The sequence below is a fragment of the Gymnoscopelus microlampas genome, assembly GCF_963454915.1.
Source record: "Gymnoscopelus microlampas genome assembly, chromosome: 1".
Taxonomy (NCBI): domain Eukaryota; kingdom Metazoa; phylum Chordata; class Actinopteri; order Myctophiformes; family Myctophidae; genus Gymnoscopelus; species Gymnoscopelus microlampas.
Genome location: NC_139962.1, coordinates 40,690,456 through 40,711,360, shown reverse-complemented (window position 1 = coordinate 40,711,360; position 20,905 = coordinate 40,690,456). Strand labels below are relative to the sequence as shown.

The 20,905-nt window shown below is 42.1% G+C and overlaps 1 protein-coding gene across 1 annotated transcript in view; it reads right to left on the bottom strand.

The window, feature by feature from the left end:
- Positions 1-12,444: 12,444 nt before the first annotated feature.
- map1aa (microtubule-associated protein 1Aa) overlaps positions 12,445-20,905 on the bottom strand; it is a gene marked incomplete at its 5' end in the record, with an annotated part of 35,015 nt that continues 26,554 nt past the window's right edge. Inside the window, 3 exons of the mRNA XM_084054931.1 lie at positions 12,445-12,628; positions 13,245-13,471; positions 13,653-20,784. Coding sequence (XP_083911057.1) covers positions 12,473-12,628; positions 13,245-13,471; positions 13,653-20,784 — 7,515 coding nt within the window. The 3' untranslated portion in view covers positions 12,445-12,472. The remainder of the gene's footprint in view (positions 12,629-13,244; positions 13,472-13,652; positions 20,785-20,905) is intronic.

The window sequence follows — 20,905 nt, the reverse complement described above, 5'->3', positions numbered from 1 at the left end:
AAGGTAGTGTACAAATCTAACCAAATGGACCCGACATAACTCAATTAAATTCAATGCATTACTTTCAGAAATCATCAAATTGTGGTAATAGTGAAGTAACACATTAAACTCACTGAACAGAGGAGACAAGCTGGTTGACTTCCCTCTGGGTCTGTATTGAACATCCAGTATATTGTGTAACATCTTGTGATTGACATTGATGAGTGTAATATTTAGAGATCAATGCAAGATGCTATTTATTACAACATGGGCATTGCACTGATTATGTTGTTACTGTGTATTCTGCTTCCAGAGATCATGGCCCAAAGTTAGCACAAAGAAAATACAATCAATTATATACTGTAGGGCTATATTAAGATATCAAATGAAATGTATCTATTATACAGAGAAGATTTAATTATATTTGCTGGCACTTAGGAAATGTTAAATTAGAGTTGAATTTGTTTAAATATAATAAAGTGCTGTTAGGGTATGTTTGAATCTTAGAGAAAGACCTGGATTCTTTAAGTGCAATGTCAAGTGTCTAAAACTAACTGTTATCACCATGTTAAACAAACCTTGTTGATTATCATTGATCTTATTCTTTCTATGAAAGATGCATCAAAGAGTATTGTTAATTGTTCAGTGTCCCTTTTCTGACATGGATGTTAATACTATGTGTATGAATGTATGTACGCAAGTACGTACTGTATGTGGAGTTATGTTTTTGGAATCTTGCCACCGCCCCCCAAGCAGTATAGTGTGAGCCATTTTGTTTGAAAAAAACAACAACTTGATTGCCATTTGTTTTTTTTTAAATTGTGTTTCACCTCATTGATTAAATATCATGGATTATACTGCAATATTTCTTGGGTGGAAACAGGAAGTTGATCTTTAACAGTCTAAATTATTCAAAAGTTTTCAAGTAAATTAAAAAGAATATGTACAAGCTCCCAGTGAGCTTCTATTCTATTTTTTGAATAGCCAATGTATAAAGTGGTTAAGAAGACTGATGCTACATTAACTGCTTTTGCTGGAGACCCTCTGGAAACAGGTGCAGACAGATACTTCTTTTTAGTCTCCAAGTGGTGCTACTATACACCGACTGCCATAGTGCATGTTTGTAATGTACCGCTGCAATGATCTGAGAAGCCATTCAAAAATACATTTTAAACTTATGTAGCTACATGTAAAGATGTTAACAAAATAAAGAAACATTAAAACTGATGGCCTCTGCTGGTAGGTGTCACATTTCAAGTAAGAAATATCCAAGTTTACTTCTAAAATAAGCTTTATTACAAAAAAAATATACAATTGACATCTTTAAAACTCAAGTTAAAACACAGTATCAGCACTAAAACATAAGCCTTTCTAAAAGTATAAACACAATACACTCAAAACGGAACGTCAGTTACATTTGGAGTATAATGTTGTTAAAGGCTTAGTGAGAGATGGGAAAACACTCGTTTTCACTTTGTCGAGGAAAATAAAATCATAAATTATAACTTACACCACATACAACACAAAACAATGAACGTGATCTTTGACACGGCAGCTACACATTGAAATCGACTCAGTACACAATCAGGTGGCAAGAATGTGTATAATATTAGCACTCGTCTGTGTTTTGGCGTGCAGGGAAAACACCTTAGGTTGGTAATCACATTGACTGGAGTCAATTTGGGAGACGTAGAGGAGTGATAGTCAGAGGCTTCAGATCAGATTGAGAGCGATCAGATCGAGTGCACAGGTATGGATGCAGTCTCTCATTAAAGCACTGGCCAAAGAACGTGTAGATGTGAGAGTTCGCATCCACATTATAAAAAGAGACCTGTCCCACATCATAGTCTACAAAAACCCCCACTGCCTGTGGTCTCTCCTTCACAAACAGACTGAATCCAGAAGACACTGAGCCATATGCTCGATATTGGCCGGCATCCAGCACCATGACCCAGCATCCAGTCTTAACAGACATGCTGACAGGAGTCTTTCTGTTAACAGACACTCTCGCCACTCCTACAGCCCAACTAGTCTTTCCCTTTACCTGAACCTCAAAGTAAAACTTCCCTGATGAGAACCCTTCCTTTGACAACACTGCGTGATGTTTGAATCTCTTTTTAGTGTCAGGAACATTCTGAGGCGTTGCCCCAAGAATCACTGCTTTCCCATCCGGGGACACGATGAGGTCACAGTGTGCAGTGTCTGGGTCAAGGGTCACATCCACTGCACAAGCCTTCAGCCTCTGCAGTTTGATTTCCTTATCCAAAAGAGCTGCACATCTTCTCACACAGGTGGTGTCAGGCAGATTGAAGTCAACCATGGTGTTCTTCTGGTCCTTGTTTAGCAGAGCGGGCAGGCTTGACAGGAACAGGACAAGGCGGTGGTGATCGTCAGAGTGAGAGAGGTAGTCAATCTCTCTCAGTTTCTTGTTGAGCTCAGCGATTTCCATGTTCAGTTCTTTAATGAACCCCCCCGCTGTTTTACACCGGTTCTCAATCACCTCAACCAGGTCTGGCCGAGAGCGGATCAGCTGGTCATTGAAGACTCGTGCCCTCTTGGTTGAGCGTTTGATCTCAGCGATCCTCTGTGACCGTGCTTTTATCAGACTCTGGACTTTTGCCACCATCTCAGGCACTTCTGCAAGTTTGGATTCATATTCTTCCTCAAGTGGTACAATATGATGATTTTTGTCGTGCGTTCTCATGCAAACAACACAAACACAAGTCTGGTCTGTCTTACAATAGAGTTCAGGGAGCCTGTGATGGTTCTTGCACAACCTGTCTTCAAGACCTGATACAGGAGCAGTTAAAGTGTGGCCCCTGAGGCCTGCAACTCTCTGGTGAGGCTCCAGGTGCATCTCACAGAGAGAAGTTAGGCAGACCAGACAAGACACAATAGCCTTGTCCTTCCTCACAGAACAGACATCACAAAGAACATCATCAGATTGGTCTAGAACTTGAGCCCACTTCTTAAGTTCTGTAGCCAACTCTGACAAGACAGTATTGACTTGCATTCGAGGTCTGGTTTGAAATGTTGCATTACACAGAGGACACTTGTAAATGTCCTTGGTGTCCCAGTAGTGTTGAATACACGCCTTGCAGAAGTTGTGTCCACATGGTGTGGAGACCGGCTCAGTAACCACATCCAGACAGATCGCACAGAGTAAGTGCTCGCCTGATAGAAGAAACCTGCCAGTTGCCATATCTGGATAGAGAAAAGACAAACAAAGCATTTTGTGATATGAATCTTAAAGCCATTTCAGTTGTAGATACATTTACCCCAAATGTCCCCATTCCGGGGCTAACATTCAGTGAAAATGGACAATCTCACAACGCATAGTATTACAACACTTGTGGGAGCTTGTAGATCGGCTATTTTCAGCAACAATATTTAGTGTAGAGCAAAAACAGGAGCAGTATAGAGCCCTTTGGAATCTGGTAAACTAAGTATAAGGAAGTGGTTAAACCTTATGTGTAGTTGACTAGGGCAGTGGTGTAACTAAGTCAATTTGCTCAAGTACTGTACCATTTTAAAATTCCAGTACCTTTACCCCATTACACCCCAGAGGTAAATATTGCACTTTTACTCCTCTACAATTATTTGAAAACTTTAGTTACTAGTTTTTTTTGTTTATTATTACAAAACATTCATTAATCACAACAGCCATATATACATTTCGATTTGAAAATAGCAGATTTTTTGCTCACAATGCATACATTGCTGTATTTAAAAAAAAGTGAGAAATGGGACAGTCTGCATAAAGAGTACATTTTGACACATATGTACTATTAGTAAAAGTACATAAAAAGTACATCGCACAGAGCAAATAATATAATAATATTTATATAATATTATATAATATAATATTTATTCCAGACTTTTACTTGTAACAAGAGTATGAGTATTATTTCTACATGCAGTAGTATTGACACTTTTACTTGTAGGGTAAGTGATTTACTTTGGTTAAAATAAGTGTTAAATAGCTTTACATTCTGATAGTACTCCTCATTGTAGAGATCTGCTAGTTTTGCTGAATGTTTGTCCCAGAAGAGAAACACTAGGCTTCAAGTGGTTAATCTATCCATGAGTTTTCTCATAGCACACAGTTTGAAAAGACGTATAGACTACAGTGAAGAATTTGACATAAGATTAGATTAATACCTTCTCTTAGCTCGAACTGTGGCGCAAGTTTCAAAACAAAAAAATCACTCAACACGTGGGTTCAGGCAGGGTGGGTATTGATGTCTTATGGAAAGTTTTCTAAGCTTTTTGACTAGTAAACGCAGCTGAAAGTAATCACATTAATTGCGGGTGTGTTTCATTTAGGTGTTAATACTGTAACGCGGGAACAAATGCCAGCCTATGCCTAGTATCTGTGTTGCTGCCAGCCTATTGTGTGTGCGCTGCTGAGTATAATGTGTTCGTATTGGCTCTCGGGCACCAGAGGCTCTGTTGTGTATCTGCAGCCCGCCTGTTTTTTGAGGCAGTTGTATTCCGGTTTCCAAAGTGTATAGACGTTTGAGTGAATTATCCTCCGCCTCTACTCGGGAGCCACGGACTGACAACCAAAGACTGTATTGCAGTTATTGTGTGAGTTCTAAAAATACCTGTACCGCGTTATTGTGCTGATGTCCTGTAAACCTGCGTTCCGCCAAGTAAACAAAGTACTGGATAATCCTTCTTGTGGCTTTATTACACACTCGCTTCCACCATCAGAAGTACACAAAGTGTCCACACCACAGAAAAGTAACATCGCCACAATGCTTTAGTACTCGGACCCAGCATGCACGGCTCCTGTACTGTTATCTTCCTGCTGGCACACAGAACATGTAAATGAAACACACCCACAATTAACTTTTAGCTGCGCGTTTACCTGCCCATGAGAAGCACTCTAGGGTGAAGTTAGCCAGAATGACCACAAGATGTCAATGTTGCTCTAGAATCTGCACCTGGCTTGCTGATAACAAACTATCATTACACCTGGGTAAAACTGAATCCATTCTCTTTGGGTCCAAAATAAATCTCTGCAAGGCCGAAGGCTTCACAGGAAAAGTGAGTAACAATGTGATCACAAGAAAAGAGGAAATTACCTACCAGGGTTGTATTTTAGAGGCAAATCTTTCCAGTGAAAAAATGGCAACAAAAGTAATCAAAAAGGTCAACCAAAGAACAAGATTTTTGTGCAGGATCTCATCTCTGGTCAGTAGTAATATCACTTATTTTTTAACTCTATGGAGAACCTGTTTCCTAGGCTGTGTGTTTTCCACTTCCTGTCGATTTGATCCAATGAAATCCAATGAAACTGGTCAGATGACCAATGATATCCAATGAAATCGACAGGAAGTGGAAAACACACAGCCTAGGAAACAGGTGAATAGCTGCCTGGTAATGTCACTTCGACTACGCACGCACGTCCTCATGGTACCATAGCACCACAAAGGCACCACATTGACACGATGTGAGCTTGTAGATTGGCTATTTGTACTTAAACTGTTTTTCAAAATACTAATAAATGGCAAAAATATTCAGGCATGAAGGGTAAGGCATACTAAGGCAAGATAGGGCCCTGATGTCAGAGTTAAAGGTAGGGTAAGTGATTTGCGTTGGTTAAAATAGTTGTTAAATAGCTCTATTCACCTGTTTCCTAGGCTTTTCACTGTGTTCCACTTCCTGTCTTTTGATCCAATGAAATCCAATGAAACCGGTCAGATGACTAATGATATCCAATGAAATCCGACAGGAAGTGGAAAACACAAGCCTAGGAAACAGGTGGATATTCTGATAGTACTCATTGCTATAGAGTGTTTGTTCAATATTAGGAGTCTCCTTGTCTCTCCACCTCTTTATTAAACAGAAAATGCATTTTCGTTTCAGTTTCAGTTTAATTTCCAATTTTATCCAACCAGGACAGAGAACTCAATCAGGATACAGATTAAACAAGTTAAATTGGAAGTGATGACACTAAGAAATGAGCATTCAAAATTTGAACTGGAACACTATACAAATTAAGCTTAAAAATGGGTACTTTCTCCTGATTGGCTGAGATTTTGACACCTACCGAAAGATTTATTTTCTGTTTATTAAAGAGCTGGAGAGACGGGGAGACTCCTGTTACTGAACAAACACTCTATAGCAATGATTACTATCAGAATATAGTATTTTAACCTTTTAACAAAATACTTTTTGTTTTAACCAAAAAATATCACTTACCCTACCTTTAAATGAACACATAGAATTTACTGTGTACTATCCAATCTAATCAAAGTAGCCTACTTATTATTATTGTTATTATTATGTAATACATTTACAATTTACTTTGCTTACCTTCATTTTAAGGACTCTATGACAGATGCAGGTGGAGAGCAGGGAAACAGCGTGAGCAGGTGAGTAGAAACTCATACCTTTTCTCTCCATATGTTTCCCTATGTCACACACACACACACACACACACACACACACACTCTCTCTCTCTCTCTCTCTCTCTCTCTCTCTCTCTCTCTCTCTCTCTCTCTCTCTCTCTCTCTCTCTCTCTCTCTCTCTCTCTCTCTCTCTCTCTCTCTCTCTCTCTCACTGACAGATGTTGTTGGTTTTGATATTACAGGATGAAGGATGAGTCATCATCCAGTATATATATATGTATTCCAAGTCTCTGTGGTGCTGGAGATAAGGCAGCGGCCTAGAAACAGAAAAGTCAGTGCTTTGTTAACAGACGATTCTTGGTTCTAATCCAATAATGTTTTCTAAATTTGTATAATATGGCTGTAATGGCTCTAATCTTTAAGTGAAACTTTGCAAGCACATTGATACTAGGCCAAGGAAGAAATGCAAGCATACATTTTTCAAACCGGCCTCATGGTGGCGCTATAACAGGCCGATTCACGTTTTGGCCCATAACTCTGTATGAACCATTAATTATTTTTTCTTGGATTCCTTGGATTATTATGCAACTCCCCAAATAAGCCATGCCCAAGTTTTCCACCATGTTGCATTTTATTCAACTTTGCTGGCCCACAATAAGTTACCTGGCCTGGCGGAGACCTGTGCTCCGAGGAGCACATTTTTCTATAGTTTAGTTTTAGTTTTTGTTCAAATAAGCCTTGATCTTTTTATGCTTTAGTTTGCTGAAGATGAACGATACATTTTTGAAGTGAAACGCAACATGAACAGTATTTTTTTTTTGTGGAAGATAATTTTTATGTGGACCGAACTCAACATGAGCACAAATGATACTGACATGATACTGACATGATACTGACCATGATACTGACCATGATACTGACATGATACTAACTGACATGATACTGACATGACACTGACCATGATACTGACGTGATGAGGGAGAGAAAGAGAGAGAGAGTGTGTGTGTGGGTGTGTGCTGACGCATGATACTGACATGATACTGACATGACACTGACCATGATACTGACGTGATGAGAGAGAGAGAGAGAGTGTGTGTGTGTGTGTGTGTGTGTGTGTGTGTGTGTGTGTGTGTGTGTGTGTGTGTGTGTGTGTGTGTGTGTGTGTGTGTGTGTGTGTGTGTGTGTGTGTGTGTGTGTGTGTGTGTGTGTGTGCGCGTGCGTTCAATATTTTAGATACTTTATCTATTGTGATATTGAAACTTAAGAATAATCAAATAAATAGTTTTGTAATAGTTTCAAGAGAATTGGATTAATAGTGATATTTTAATTTAATTTGGCCTAGGACCTCCTCGCGTATAATATTAACAACCAATAATAATTGTTTAGAGGCTTCTACACTGTAAATGTTAGAATTTTTGTGTAGTAGCCTAACACAAATATTGATTCCTTCAAGAGTTTATTTACATATATTACACATGGATTTATTTCATATGAACTACTTTTGAACTTTGCGATTACCATTGTAACATCTTACCACTGTAACAGCTAATGGGGATTAGTTGTTACCTAATAACACATAACACAGCTAATGGGGATTAGCTGTTACCTAATTTAGGTAACAGCTAATCTCCATGAGCTGTGTTATGTGTTATTAGTAATAATACATTACACAGCTAATGGGGATTAGCTGTTACCTAATTTAGGTAACAGCCAATCCCCATGAGCTGTGTTATGTGTTATTAGTAATAACACATTACACAGCTAATGGGGATTAGCTGTTGTAACAGCTAATCCTCATTAGGGGATCCCCATTTTGTCTGTTCAAGAATTCTGTTGAAAGACTCGGCATGCATTGTATAGCCTACTTACTGAACCTCAGTACATTGATGCATGCTCTTTCCAGCTCTGCCACGGCATCACTGCCAAGCAGGGATCTTCTCCTCATTTCAAAAGAAAAGTATAGTTACCCATGGTAACATGTGTTGTTCCTGTTACGCCTGCCCATGTGATCCAGGAGGTGATGTCATCGTCATGCCCATTCACTTGGTGCCAGTGGTATTCAATGCCATGCTGTTCATTCATTCCACTCACAGCAGGGATTGTTCTCATGGAAAGCAATGGATCATTGTGCCTAATATATACAGTATACTGAGACACTTGATGCTCCATGGAGTGTTTTTGTCCGTTTTGCATGCCAAATTTGCTCCTCGATTGTGCACGCATACACACACACACACACACACACACACACACACACACACACACACACACACACACACACACACACACACACACACACACACACACACACACACACACACACACACACACACACACACACACACACACACACACACCTATCATAACATTACATCATCAGATTAGTGGAGACTGGAAACCTGTGTTCAATATGGGTAATATATATATTTTTAAATTACATCAAATTATAATTTCATGCAGCAAGCTAAATCTTACTTAGCCTACTTACTTACTTAGTGTAGGCCTAATAAAAAGACAAAAAAACATTTTTCTCAATAAATGTGTTTTATTGGTGTTAACCACACTTTACCCTTTTACAATAAATCTGAAGTTCTATTTTCATTTAAGCTTTAAAGATAGAGAATAATATTGCACTTAAAACAAAAGATGAAAGGAGAGCCATGAAGCAAAAAGGAGGAAAACGATCACAATGCTTTCTTTGTGGCGCAGCACTTCTTAGGTTACATGTGCCTTCTCAATACCACAGTTAGCTTCTTAGATATACGTTTTTTATTTAAATAGCAACTATTACAATACAGGAGGACTCAAAATTACACATGCACATACAAGCAGGGCTCACTGGAAATCAACAGTCTCTATTGTGATTAGATTACATCAGGATTCAGAGGTGTTTTAAAGTAATAGATTAATTTGATCTTTTGTCACAATACAAAAAAGCTGCTGTTTTCTGTATTTGTATAATTGAGTGTGGGGAAGAATGTATGTAAATAATATCATTAGCCTTTAGAATGAAGCATTATTTATACTGTAATTCACGAATTAAGGTGACCACTGTGTCAATATACTGTATCTGTTTAATATGTACCTCTGCTCTATCAGGAAAAAACCCTCGTACTGATGAATCCTGCTTTACCAAACCCATCGAAGACACTTTATAATGCATCATCTCATAATCCCTTTCAGCTCAACATTACAGACATGGTTATTATAATCTTCCTCCTACAGACAAATGTCAGTGTTCATTTTCTTGCGAAACATTCACTGCCACAATTGCCTTGTACTTCATACATAAAGAACACAGTAATGGTGGTTAGATTAACATTTACGCTGTGCAGACGTATTCGACGCTACGAGGAGAAACCTTTCAGCTGTGTACAGACTTGATATGTGTTGTAGTCTGTTGTAAATAAACTGTTATCAATACCAGTGACAGAGGATTCAGAATGTGCCATGTAAAATGCACAGTAGCCAAGGCAACAAAGAAATCGAAAGTCCTCCACGGAGAACATAAAGGTTATCTGCTTCTTCACGTTACAATCAGACAGAACCATTGAGTCCAGCCCCAAACCTCATGCTTTCTGTACATTTGAACAATGAGCATAGAACAAAATATTGCAGCATTCAAAAAGCATGTTTTACTGGAAACATTTGCAAGTCTTTCTGCTGTTAAGTCTTAGTGCTGTTATTTACAGGCAAATATCATTTAAAAGTGTTGAAGAAACGCAATAATATGCAGCAAAGTTTTAGATTGCTGAAGACTGTGAAATGGCACCAATCTCTTGATTCCCAGGTTTGTTGGTCCTGTATTTGATGTTTCTAGAAAGTTGTAATTGAGCGTTGTTAAAAATCTATTCCAATACACAAAGACACAAAAATATAAAAGCATCAATATCAAATTAGAAGACACATAATAGTATGATAATAGAGAAAATTTGCCATAAGAATCATTTGAGTACCAATGAAAAACATTGATAATGTAAACACCAAATAAAATGCTGTAAACAAAAACAAAACAAAAAGCTAGTTTTTGATGTGATGAGATATCCTGTGGACTGTGGATTCTGGTCCCAAAGATAAACATCTTAAAACCCACTAATCCATAATGATTTTTCTTTTCCTTTTTAATGACATAAACTAAACAATAAAAAGAAAGAATGAAAGAGGTAAAGCAAAACTTTGACACTGCATGTAATCCCCCTCTCTCTCCTGCCTTTCCTGTCTCTCTGTTTTCACTGTCTCGAATCTAAAAAACAAAACAACAAAACGTTGCATTTCACTATATTAAGTAATGGCAAACAATAATCAGAGATTTGAGTATTTTATACTGGCAGGTCTGTAAAGGTAGATTGACTATTGGCTCGTTGCTTTGTATTGGATATTTTGTAACTTGTGCTTTTTGATCATTAAAAGCTGCAGGGTATAGTAAGACCCCATGATTGAAACACTGAACTGGTGCCAAAAAGTGCCATTTTATTATGCATATTATGTGCAAATAGTACTGGACCTTTTGTGTACCGATGATCACACCAGTTCACCTAGCCTCTACCACAGAGTCATGGGTGTACTGCACCTTGATATACAGTACAATATATATATATATGACTCTGGCACAATATATTTACCTATATGTATGTGGTTATACACATTACCGTAGGTTTCCCCTTCCATACACCAAGACAGAAAGGCACATGTGGGTGACAGTCTAACCTCTACCACCTATCAAACCACCCTACATCTTGTTCATCAATAGAATCTAAAACGGCACACCTTTACAGGCAAACAACCATTCAATCTGTCTCCTCACAGCCACATGTCCCTATTGCTGTAGTGGAATTACATTCTTAGTTCTATTACAGCTTTTATATGAAGTTTACATACACACAATAACCAATGAAAGGCCTGTCTTGTAACAGCTCACAACCAGTCTATGGTGCACCAGTTGTAGATAGTGTATACCAGGTGTTCTATATGTAATGATATTATGAGCAGTTATAATCGTTTGTTCTTTCTCTTTTCATTAAATCTTTAATGCAAACCTGTGTTCTATCCTTCACCACATTAAAGTCCCCTGCAGTAACTATATTGAAAAAATACAGCTAAGACTACAGAAACAGGGCGGACACTGAAACATTCTTAGTTGATTTTTACTTTGAGATAATTATGGATAGAGCATTACGCATGAACACAACTTTTGAATATGATTTACCCTAAGTGACAGCAAATATATTAAAAAGATACAGAAAGATACATCGGAATCTACTTGGAAGATTATCTATATCACTACGTCAGTAGTAGGCACAAAGTTCAACAACAGGACAAGCATTGTTTTAGATGACTGGTACAGAGATTAGGGAAAGTCTGAGTAAAGCCTGATTTATACTTTGTCGTGTGATGTGTCACTCGCTGAAACAAAAACAAGCTTGTAGATCTGCTATTTACATCAAGCAACATCATCCTACAACAGAGTATAAATGAAGCATCAGTCTGAATCACCATATTTAGCTGATGATCATAACTTAGCAATAGCATATTCCTTAATGTGATCAAATTGTATCATAAAGGCTTCTGGACATCAGAGGAAAACAACTATGTAATACGTTGCTGGCTTAAAAGTAAGAACAGATGGCAAATTTGTGCTTTTAATTTAGGCTATTTTTAGAGGATATGACCTCTATCATAGCATACCAAGAATCAAAATGTAGCTTTTTTGACTGATGTCACCTCAGAAAACAGTAGACAGAGCGAGTGTCGGCTGATAGATACAGAAATCATTATGCTAAAGTGTTTTAGAAACAATGTTTTATAGAACATAAACATTATCCCAGGATAGAGTAATAATCCCATACTGAAGTAGAGGATGTTGTGATCAGAAAAGCACCATTGTAATACAAATGGTTGTGATAGCCAAGACAAGCCTGTGGCTGTTCTGTGAATATAAAATAAAAATCTAGAAAAAATTGAGAGTAGACTGCTAGCCAAATCTGTCTCAGCTTTGGGCCAAACACATTGACCGAGTCAGAAACCAAAGAAGAGACAGACTTGCGTATCAGGCTATAGAAAAGAGCAATTAAAAACAGATCTACAGCAGGGATGCTGGATGTCCTGTCATAGTGAAGGGTGTGAGAACTCTACTCTTAGAACTCTATCTTGCAGGCGGGGAAGGATTCATCCTGCATGACCACGGTGCTGCTGGAGGCCAGGACCATGATGTTCAGTTCTTGCTGCTTCTCATGGGTCTGCTGGTACCACTCACGGGTCACCTCTGTGTCATGGGTGGGGATCAATGTTACCTGAGGATAGAGATGGCAAAGGAAAAGTATACATTAAAAAAAGAGTGTGTCATGGCTGTGCCTGCCTGCCTCTCCTGTCTGCATTAGCTGGCCCATCCTATGTTCCACTGCGTGAACTTTGGATGTGCCCAGTGTGTTCCCCAGCGTAATCAGCAATCACCTGTGTTAATTGTCCATTGTGCTCATCTTTGTTCTGTTCGCGCTTTTGTGTATAAAAGCCCAGTTGTCCGACTTCTATTGACTTTTCATAAGCCTGCTCTATTCTTTCCTGTTATTTCTGATCGCTGTCTGTCTAGTGTTATCTTGCCTGTTGTCTTCCTGTATCCCTGTATTCTCTTTCCTAATTTAATTAAAGTGGTTGTGTTCATCAACTCCTGCCCCACGGCCTTTTCTGCTTTTGGGTCTTACTACTGAAAATGGCTTGAAAAGTGGAAAGATTTGAGAATACAAGAGAATGCCTTTAGATCAGAATGGGGTAAAACTAGATGGAAAAATAAATGGCTTCACAAAACAGGTGCCTGTTCAAAACATAGTACACATCAAAGCACAATACATTTAACATAATTATAATGTATTTTTATTTTTAAAAGAAGAAAAAAGGATGGAGAAATGTTACCTGCAAGTTTGACCCCCACTGAGCCTTGCCTTCCAGCAGCGCATCCAGGACTGCTCGGCTGGGTTCAGCGCTCCCTGTGTCGTTCCCACTCACCACGTAGTATGCAGAACGAATGCGTTTGAAAAACTCCTGGTCCACATTCTTGGCACTGCAGTGGTTGGGTATGTAGGCCAAGTCGACATAGATGGGAAGACCAGAGGGAGTTGTTGAGCCAGACTTCTGAGAGCCTATAGGTGAGAAAGAGGAAAGAAGAGGCCATAGTCACCAAACCCCATCCTTTATAAACAGTGAACTATACCAGTAGTTCTTAAAATGTTTAAATTTTGTATTTTAAATAAAAATAAATAAAAAAACTATTCCTTGAACATTCATGTCTTCATATTAAATGTATATATACGTTATGCATACCAGAGCTGGTCTTCACGCCATTAGTCAGCCCTCTGCTGGGGTTGTAGCTCGACCTGGAGAGGTCATCCTCTTTTGAACCTTGCCCATCTGACAGACGAGACATCCTGGAGCTCTTGTCTGCATCCTTCCTCTTCAGCGAAGCACTGCGTGGGGACGACATCTGTTTGAGTGGCATGGGAGAGCGCTTACGCCGAGCTGGGGACCCTGATTTGGGTTTACCCGAGGCCTTCTTCAGGCCTTTGGTTTTGGGCTCTTTCTTCATGGGAACCTCTGGTGCCCGTGTGTGGTCGTTGGCCAGGGAGTCGGGATCCACCATGCAGACGTCTGGGTGAGGGGGTTGTGGGTGAGGGTCCATGAGTGGTGCAGGGGGAGGATCATGGCTCCTCCTGGAGGAAGAACGATGGCTGCCTCCTCCCATAGCAGAGGATTTATCTACAGGCATGTAGTCAGCATCCTCATCTGAGGGGCACTCCTCCGTGCCCGGGGGCGCATCTGAGTCTGACTGAGAGCCTAGAGACTCACTGACAGAGGTTGGTGGAGTATCCTCAGTGGCCAGGCGGAGCCCTGGGTGGTGAAGAGAGCTCTGCATCAGTGGAGGCTGGGGCTGTTTATTGGCTCTCCTCTTCACTGACAGGTCATGCTCGTCGCCCTCCTGTGACTGGTCACTCCTGCATGCCTTCTGCTCCTCGTCCTCATCGCTGGACAGTTGTTGTATGCAAGGGTTGATAAAGGAAGGAGACAGATCCCCTTTGCGCTGCCTGTACTCCGAGGAGGAATAACCCGGGGAGGAACGGCTAGGATAAGAGGAGGCAGCTTGTGCAGTAACGTCCTGGTCGCTATCGTCGTCGTCGTCGTCATCATCATCATCATCATCTCTGCCTCCTTGGCTACACTCCTCCGCATAGAAGGGGGCGCGGAATGACTGATCAGTGGAAGACAGAGATAGAGGGCGGGCAGGACGCTCAGGTTCCATTTCACCTTCTTCTTCAAACTCCTCGTCGTGGCGGTAATGAGGAGGCGAATCCCCAGGAATCATCCCCATCTGGGGCTTGGGTACCTCCCATTCATAGGAGCTCCTGTAGCCAGGTCCCTCCCTCTCGGTCTTGGCTGGGCCTGTGGCTGCACTACTTGCTGCCACTCTTGGAGGAATAGGGGACCTTGTGCTGACATCTGTGACGCCGTTGGCAGTTTCTGGCTTGCTCGGCTGGAGAGACGAGGGTATGTAAGCACTAAGAATATTCGAGAGCGTGCCGTCTGCCTTGCTGCTGACTGCAGGAGCGCCAGGTTTGTCAGGTGAGAGACTACTGGTCAGGGCACTGGAGGGAGACCTCTGGGTAATTTCTCGCATGTAACCTTCATCGTCGTCCTCTTCTTCACTACTGTCTGTCTCCTCAAAGTAATGCTTGGCCACTACGTCTGGCCGTGGCGAGGAAGTAACACCGACGAGAGCTGCATTGGCGGACTCTTTGTCCCTGGCCAGCTGTGCCCCTAAAGCACCGGGTGTCTCCAGCTTAGATCCCTCAGACCATGCTGGTTTGTAGAAGCAGTCTGACTGAGGGCCTTTATCAATGGCTCCACCTGAGGTATCCATCTGACCCTTCTTGTCCGCAGTCAAGGCAACAGAAGACAGTGACGAAAAAGGCTTGACCTCCTCAAAGGGGCTGCTGGGTGAGAAGCGGGAGGTGGCTAAGCTGGAGGTAGACTCTACTTTGGTGGTGGCGGGGGCAGCGGGGGTGGTGATCTGTTTCTCAGACACTTCCAGATATTCATCCTTTACCCCTCCGGAGCTGGAGAAAGGAGTGTCCATGACTAGAGAGTGTTCATCTTTAAAGGAAGAGTATTCAAAGAGTGGCTCTGCAGTGGCAGGGGTCTCCAGTTCCTCTCCAAACTGACGACTGGTGGAGAGAGAGCCTGAGGTCGAGGAGGAATAGCTGTAGGCGGAAGAAGAGGAGTAAGCTGGCGTAGCCGTGGTGGTATACTGGAAGCTTGTGTCCAGCGTTTTCTTCTGTTTCTCAAACTCGGAATCAGCCCTCTCGCTCTGGTAATATCTGTCCTCGGTCGAGAACTCATCTTTGCCTTTGTCTGTGATTTGACTGGAATGAAAAGAGCCTTTCGCGCCGCTTCCATATGAGTATTCAAACCCGGAGATATGTGAGGTCTCTGACTTATCAGCTGTGGACAGTAATCGAGTCTCTGTGCTGTAATGGAATGTTTCCTTTTCTTTTTCTGCTCTATTGTAAGGAGGTAGAGTAGAATTGCTCTTGCCGGATATGTCGGTGGCTGTGATATCTGTGGGCTTCCCGCTGCTTTCTGTGGTACTTGGTTTCCCCTGGCTGTTATAACCATAACCAGCCATAGAAATCATATATTCAGGCTTGTTAGAATCAATTGTTTCACTGACTTGACATTTCCCCTGGCTGTTATAACCATAACCAGCCATAGAAATCATGAATTCAGGCTTGTTAGAATCAATTGTTTCACTGACTTGACTTTTCCCCTGGCTGTTGTAACCATAACCAGCCATAGAAATCATGAATTCAGGCTTGCTAGAATCAATTGTTTCACTGACTTGACTTTTCCCCTGGCTGTTATAACCATAACCAGCCATAGAAATCATGTATTCAGGCTTGTTAGAATCAATTGTTTCACTGACTTGACTTTTCCCCTGGCTGTTGTAACCATAACCAGCCATAGAAATCATGTATTCAGGCTTGTTAGAATCAATTGTTTCACTGACTTGACTTTTCCCCTGGCTGTTATATCCATAACCAGCCATAGAAATCATGAATTCAGGCTTGTTAGGATCAAATATTTCACTGAATGGACTTTTTACTTCCTTCTCAGATTTGTCTTTGGCCCCCTTTTCAATATCTGAATCAGTGGCACCTTCCTCCTCCTCCTCTTCCTCCTCATCTTCATCATCATCATCATCATCATCATTATCATCGTCATCAACAACGACATCATCATCATAGTCTTCCTCATCCCTTGCTGTTAGTTTGCGCATATCAACCTCCAATGCTGCTCCTCTCTCATGGAGACTCGTGGCAGCCGGTTTGCCTGCATCAAAAGCAGCCATTGAGGAATATGGAGAGGACACCTTGCTATCAGTGTTGCCCTTGAAAGAGTCTTTATCCGATGACAAGGTAGTGGATGAGGCCTCTGGCCTATCAGCCATGGAAGGGAATCGGCTCTCTCTGCTGTATTCAAATGCCTCCCTTTCTTTCTTCGTGCTATCATAAGGCAATGTAGCAGAAGTGGTCCATGATGGGGAGGAGAAATCTTTGCCATAAGAGCTGGCTAATTCCTCTTTCTCTGCCATCTTACCTTTAGCTACCAAAGGAGATGTGGAGTCACATTTCTGGGAATCTGTTTCGCTCTTTGCTCCGTCTTTCCCCATCTTATCCGAGGGCTGCTTATAAGAATCTGAGTCCACAGAGCTCATTTTACTGTCATACATGTCACTATAAGAAAATGTCTTGCCGTGTACATAAGGAGTGTCTTGTCTCATGTCTCTCCCTGGTACCTTTTCTTTGTCATCCCTCTCTGGGAAATTATAGAGGCTGAATTGAACGTTTTTCTCTGCATCTTTCAATTCTACGTTTTCTGTTTTCTGCTTGCCATTGTCTATTTTGTTATCTTCTGCAAGGGGCTTAGGAGTCTTTTGGCAGGAGTAATCATCATCCAGGAAGCACCCCTCTTTCTCTTCCATAAGTTTTGCCTTAATGGTGGGCTTTAGATCTGTTTTGACATAATAATCGTCTTCCTCCTCATCCTCTTCATTATCAGACTCTTCAAATGTTGTCTGGTCAGAGGACAGGCCAATAATGGCACCCTTTTCTGAAATAGTAACAGATTTGTCCGTTTTATTATCGGGTTTCAGTTTGATGGCTGAATTGTCTTTTTCCTCTGTCTTGTAGGACTTTTCCTTAGTGGGAGAGTATCCACTGCTAGTAGGAGCAGACTGTGTGGGCGATGCCAGCTTCATGGTACTGTCATCCTCACTTTCCAGCATTGAACATGACTCAAACCCAGTGGAAAAGGAAGGAGGTGGAGAGACAGGCTTGATTTGAGCACTAGATTTTGGCACATCTTTGCCGAACGGAGGGAAGGGAAGAGAAGATGTGCTGGCAGGGGGAAATTTATCTTTCTCCTGCTGCAACATGGAGGCAGCAAGTTCATAGCCCTCTTGTAGTTTGCCAAGTGGGATGTCAACATTAGGAGTCTGGTCCTCATCTTCATCTTCTTCATCATCTTCTTCTTCATGGACAGGTTTTGTCTTTTTACTGGTTTCCATCTCAGGGACGATGGGCTGGTACTCCTCAGATGGAGGAGACTTGAAGCATTTGTCCTCCTCCAGGGAAGAAGTGGGAGAGATGGTCCCCGCAGAGTGGAGGTAATCTTTCCCATGTGTAGCCTCAGTACGGGAGGGGATGCTGTTGACTGGGTCCAGCAGCAGAGAGCTTCTCCCAGTCTCCTGCGCTGTCACTGACGTTATGGACTGGTCCTCTGCCATGGAAGTGGCAAATGAAGATAGTTTGTCATATTCTGTGATGGAGGTGGCTGAAGAGATGTGCTCTTCTTCTGCTAGAGGAGCAGCAATGATGGTGGGGTATGCTGCAAGCACGGGGTCATGACCTCCAGTGAAGCCTTTGGGTTTGACATCAGCCATGTCCGTTACGGCTGAGGGCCTCATCCCTTTTATACCATGCATGGAGTCAAAGGAGCCCGGCACATCAGGGACAGAGATGTCATAGGAGCCCACATCATAGTGTAGCTGTGGGATCCTGTCCTCTGTCTCTTCATGGATCTCTTCATCGGAGATGGTCTGCTCGGTCTCGGAATAACCAGGGATGGTCTCATCCTGGATGAAGGAGAACTGTTCAGAGACAGACTGTGCTGCAGCTGCTGAGCCAGAAGGTGCTATGGATGGGAATGGTTTGTGTTCAGTTGGCTTAGTGTCAGATTTCTCCTTTTTAGTCTCCTCTGGTTTGTATTTCAACTCCTCATCATCTTCTGTTCCCTCTAGATCAGCTTTTTCAATGACTTCGCCTTCCTCCTCTGAGCTCTCACTCTTCTTAGATTTGTCTTTTTTGTCAAATTTGGGGGAGTATTGGTCATATTTCTCCATTTTCTTCCTGTCAAAATTACTTCCTTCCTTCTTTTTCACATCTATAACCTGTTCTGATATAGCCTTGTCTTTGCTGTCACTTTCTTGTTTAATTGGGGATTTAGCCAAAGGAGACTTGACCTCAGAGTGAGTGGATGTGATTTTTCTGTCAGGGTAAATCATGGAAGGAAGCTTAGTATCTGTGTAACCTGGATGCCCAGAAATCACATCATTTTGGATGGGCTCGCTCCTACGCTTGCTGAGCTCATCTTGTTTCAGAGCCTCAAAGTCCTCAGTGAGATCCTCTGGAGATGACACAATGGCAGACCTGTCTGCCAGGGCTGCGGCTGCTGCCTCTTCATGGGCCTTCTTTGGGACTGGCCTTTTCTGATCCACCTGCTCTTTCGCTGCTTTGTTTTTGTCTGTCTTGGGCTTGGCCTGAGTCTTGGCCTTGTGCAGCGTTTTCCTCACCTCAGGGGTGAGTGGCTTCAGGTCAGGTTTAGTGATTTTCCTCAGCTCCGGTTTGTTTGGATCCTTCTTTTTATCATCCTTAGCTTTACTTTTCTCTTCTTTTTTAACATCCTCTTTCTTTACTTCACGTTTCTCTTTCTTGATTTCTTTCTTCTCTTTATCTTTCTTCTCCTCCATCTTGGGTGTTTTTTCCTTCTTGGCGTTTTTGTCTTTGGACACTTTCTTCTTCTCTAGCTTAGCTGCTGCAGGCGCCGCCTCACTGTTTTTCTGCTGTTTGGTGGCTTTTGCACTTTCAGTCTTGGGTTTCTTCTCTTCTTTCTTTTCTATTTTGTTCTCTTTAATCAAATCACTTTTAGACTCATTTTCCTGCCCAATGGTCTCTTTCTTGCTCATTTTAGAGTGCGGTTTGGGTGAAGATTTGAGGCTCTCTTTGCTGTCGGTTCTTGATCTCATTTTTGTTTGTTTTATGATAGGAGGCGGTGCTCCAGAGGAGATGTCTTTCTGGGTGGCCACTGGGTATCGTAAGAAGTCCAAGTGCCTCAGCTTCTCAAGCCCTTCAAGGATTTTGTTCTGTGGTGCATTTCCTGGGAATAACACTCTCACTATCTTCTCTGTGGGACTGTGAGGAATCCAAACAATGAGGGCTGTAACTGATGTCAAGTAAGGGACGGATATCTCTCCTTCTTTTCCATTGGGCATCATTATCCCCGTCTTGGCTTTGCTGTTCCCAGCCCATTTCTGCATTAGAAATTGCATCTCTTTGCTTTCTTTAACAGGGTTCAGAACATACATATCTAATTTTCCGACCCCAAGTTTATGGAAAAGTGTGATGGGTTCAATGGTGTTACTGACTACCCTGTGAAGAGGCTCTGGCGTGATGCCAAGTTTGTTGAGGTACTGCAAGGTTAGGGATGCCTCTTCAATGCTTCGCTTCACTTTCAGCGTGGACTCTGGCATCCGTAGCTTCTCTGGGACATTGAAGAACACAACCCCGAGCTCGGGGGAGATGAGGTTCTTCATCCAGTCACCATATGCATTGGATCCCTGGGACTGCTCCTCCTCCCGTTCAGCAATCTTCCTCTGTAACAACCCATTGATGCCAGGGAGGTTGTCTGCCCCGATGTGGGTAAGCAGGACAGAGTCTATCCTGTCCAGGTGTCGCACCAGTTTCCAGAAGCAGGACTTTCGGTCAGACCCACCGTCCACCAGGATGTTGAATCCGTTTACAGCGAACAAAGCAGAGTCTCCCCTACCGCCGGGGAAGATGTAGCAGCAAGGCTTGGACAGCTTCAGAAAACCGCCGGAAGTAGGGGCCTCCAGAAGGTCAAAGGATGATGGAATGTCCACTGTCTCTGAGACATAATCTGTGAACTCTGTGACTCCCTCCATGTTGGGGAGTATAGGGTCGGGGTTCAAACAAAATTCCAGAAGGTTCTGGAGTGGCTGCTGTTCCTGGCTGTGACTCAGGGAGCTCCAGCCTCCGTCCCCCAGGCAGGAAACCGTTAGCCTGGGACGATGGTCGACAGATGCCCTGGATAGGATCTCAGTTACCTGGGGACAAAGGCACAGAAAGAAAAAACTAAGTCCATCTACTGTACAGTAGTTGGACAAACACATCAGTCACGGCTCAAAAGAACCAGTGTTCCAATGGATCCAATGTGGTTATTATTTA